The sequence below is a fragment of the Apaloderma vittatum genome, unplaced genomic scaffold (assembly GCF_000703405.1).
Source record: "Apaloderma vittatum isolate BGI_N311 unplaced genomic scaffold, ASM70340v1 scaffold36233, whole genome shotgun sequence".
In the NCBI taxonomy this organism is placed as follows: domain Eukaryota; kingdom Metazoa; phylum Chordata; class Aves; order Trogoniformes; family Trogonidae; genus Apaloderma; species Apaloderma vittatum.
Genome location: NW_009707056.1, coordinates 8,074 through 8,552, shown reverse-complemented (window position 1 = coordinate 8,552; position 479 = coordinate 8,074). Strand labels below are relative to the sequence as shown.

The following is a 479-nucleotide window of genomic DNA, read 5'->3' as shown; positions in this document are numbered from 1 at the left end:
TCCCCGGCATGCCGGCCGTGTGATCCGCTCACCGCTCCCACCACCAGTAAAAATAAAAAGGGACGGCTCGGGCTCAACGCGAAGAGAATGTCAAACCCTTGGCTGGCTAAAATAAAAGGCGTGAACCTTCCGTACCACCTCCTTGAGCCTGTCCCCTCTGACATTTCCCGGCGTGTCACGACATGCACCTCTCCGCTGCCCGCGTGCCTTTCCCTCTAGTATTACCCAAGGAGAGGAGGGACCCTTGGGGTCACGGGGCATGGAGCTCGCCCACCCCAGAGCCATTCACCAGGGTGCTGCTCTCCCCACCCCGCAGCCCTCACACCTGTAGGCTTTGATGTGAATCCACTGGTTGGTGTTGACCGGCACCGTGGATCGGAGGATGACGGGCTTGGAGCCGAGGTCGTAAGCCATCTGTACGAAGCCGTCCACGATGGCGAGGGCGATGTAGTCGGATCGCTCCAGCCCCTTCCCGCTCC

General features: G+C 61.0%; 1 protein-coding gene across 1 annotated transcript in view; it reads right to left on the bottom strand.

Annotated features, from left to right (window-relative positions):
* The window catches only part of LOC104271382 (agrin-like), a gene marked incomplete at its 5' end in the record, with an annotated part of 10,890 nt that overhangs the window by 2,341 nt on the left and 8,070 nt on the right, over window positions 1-479 (bottom strand). Inside the window, 1 exon segment of the mRNA XM_009866031.1 lies at window positions 326-478. Within this exon segment, the coding sequence (XP_009864333.1) occupies window positions 326-478 (153 nt within the window).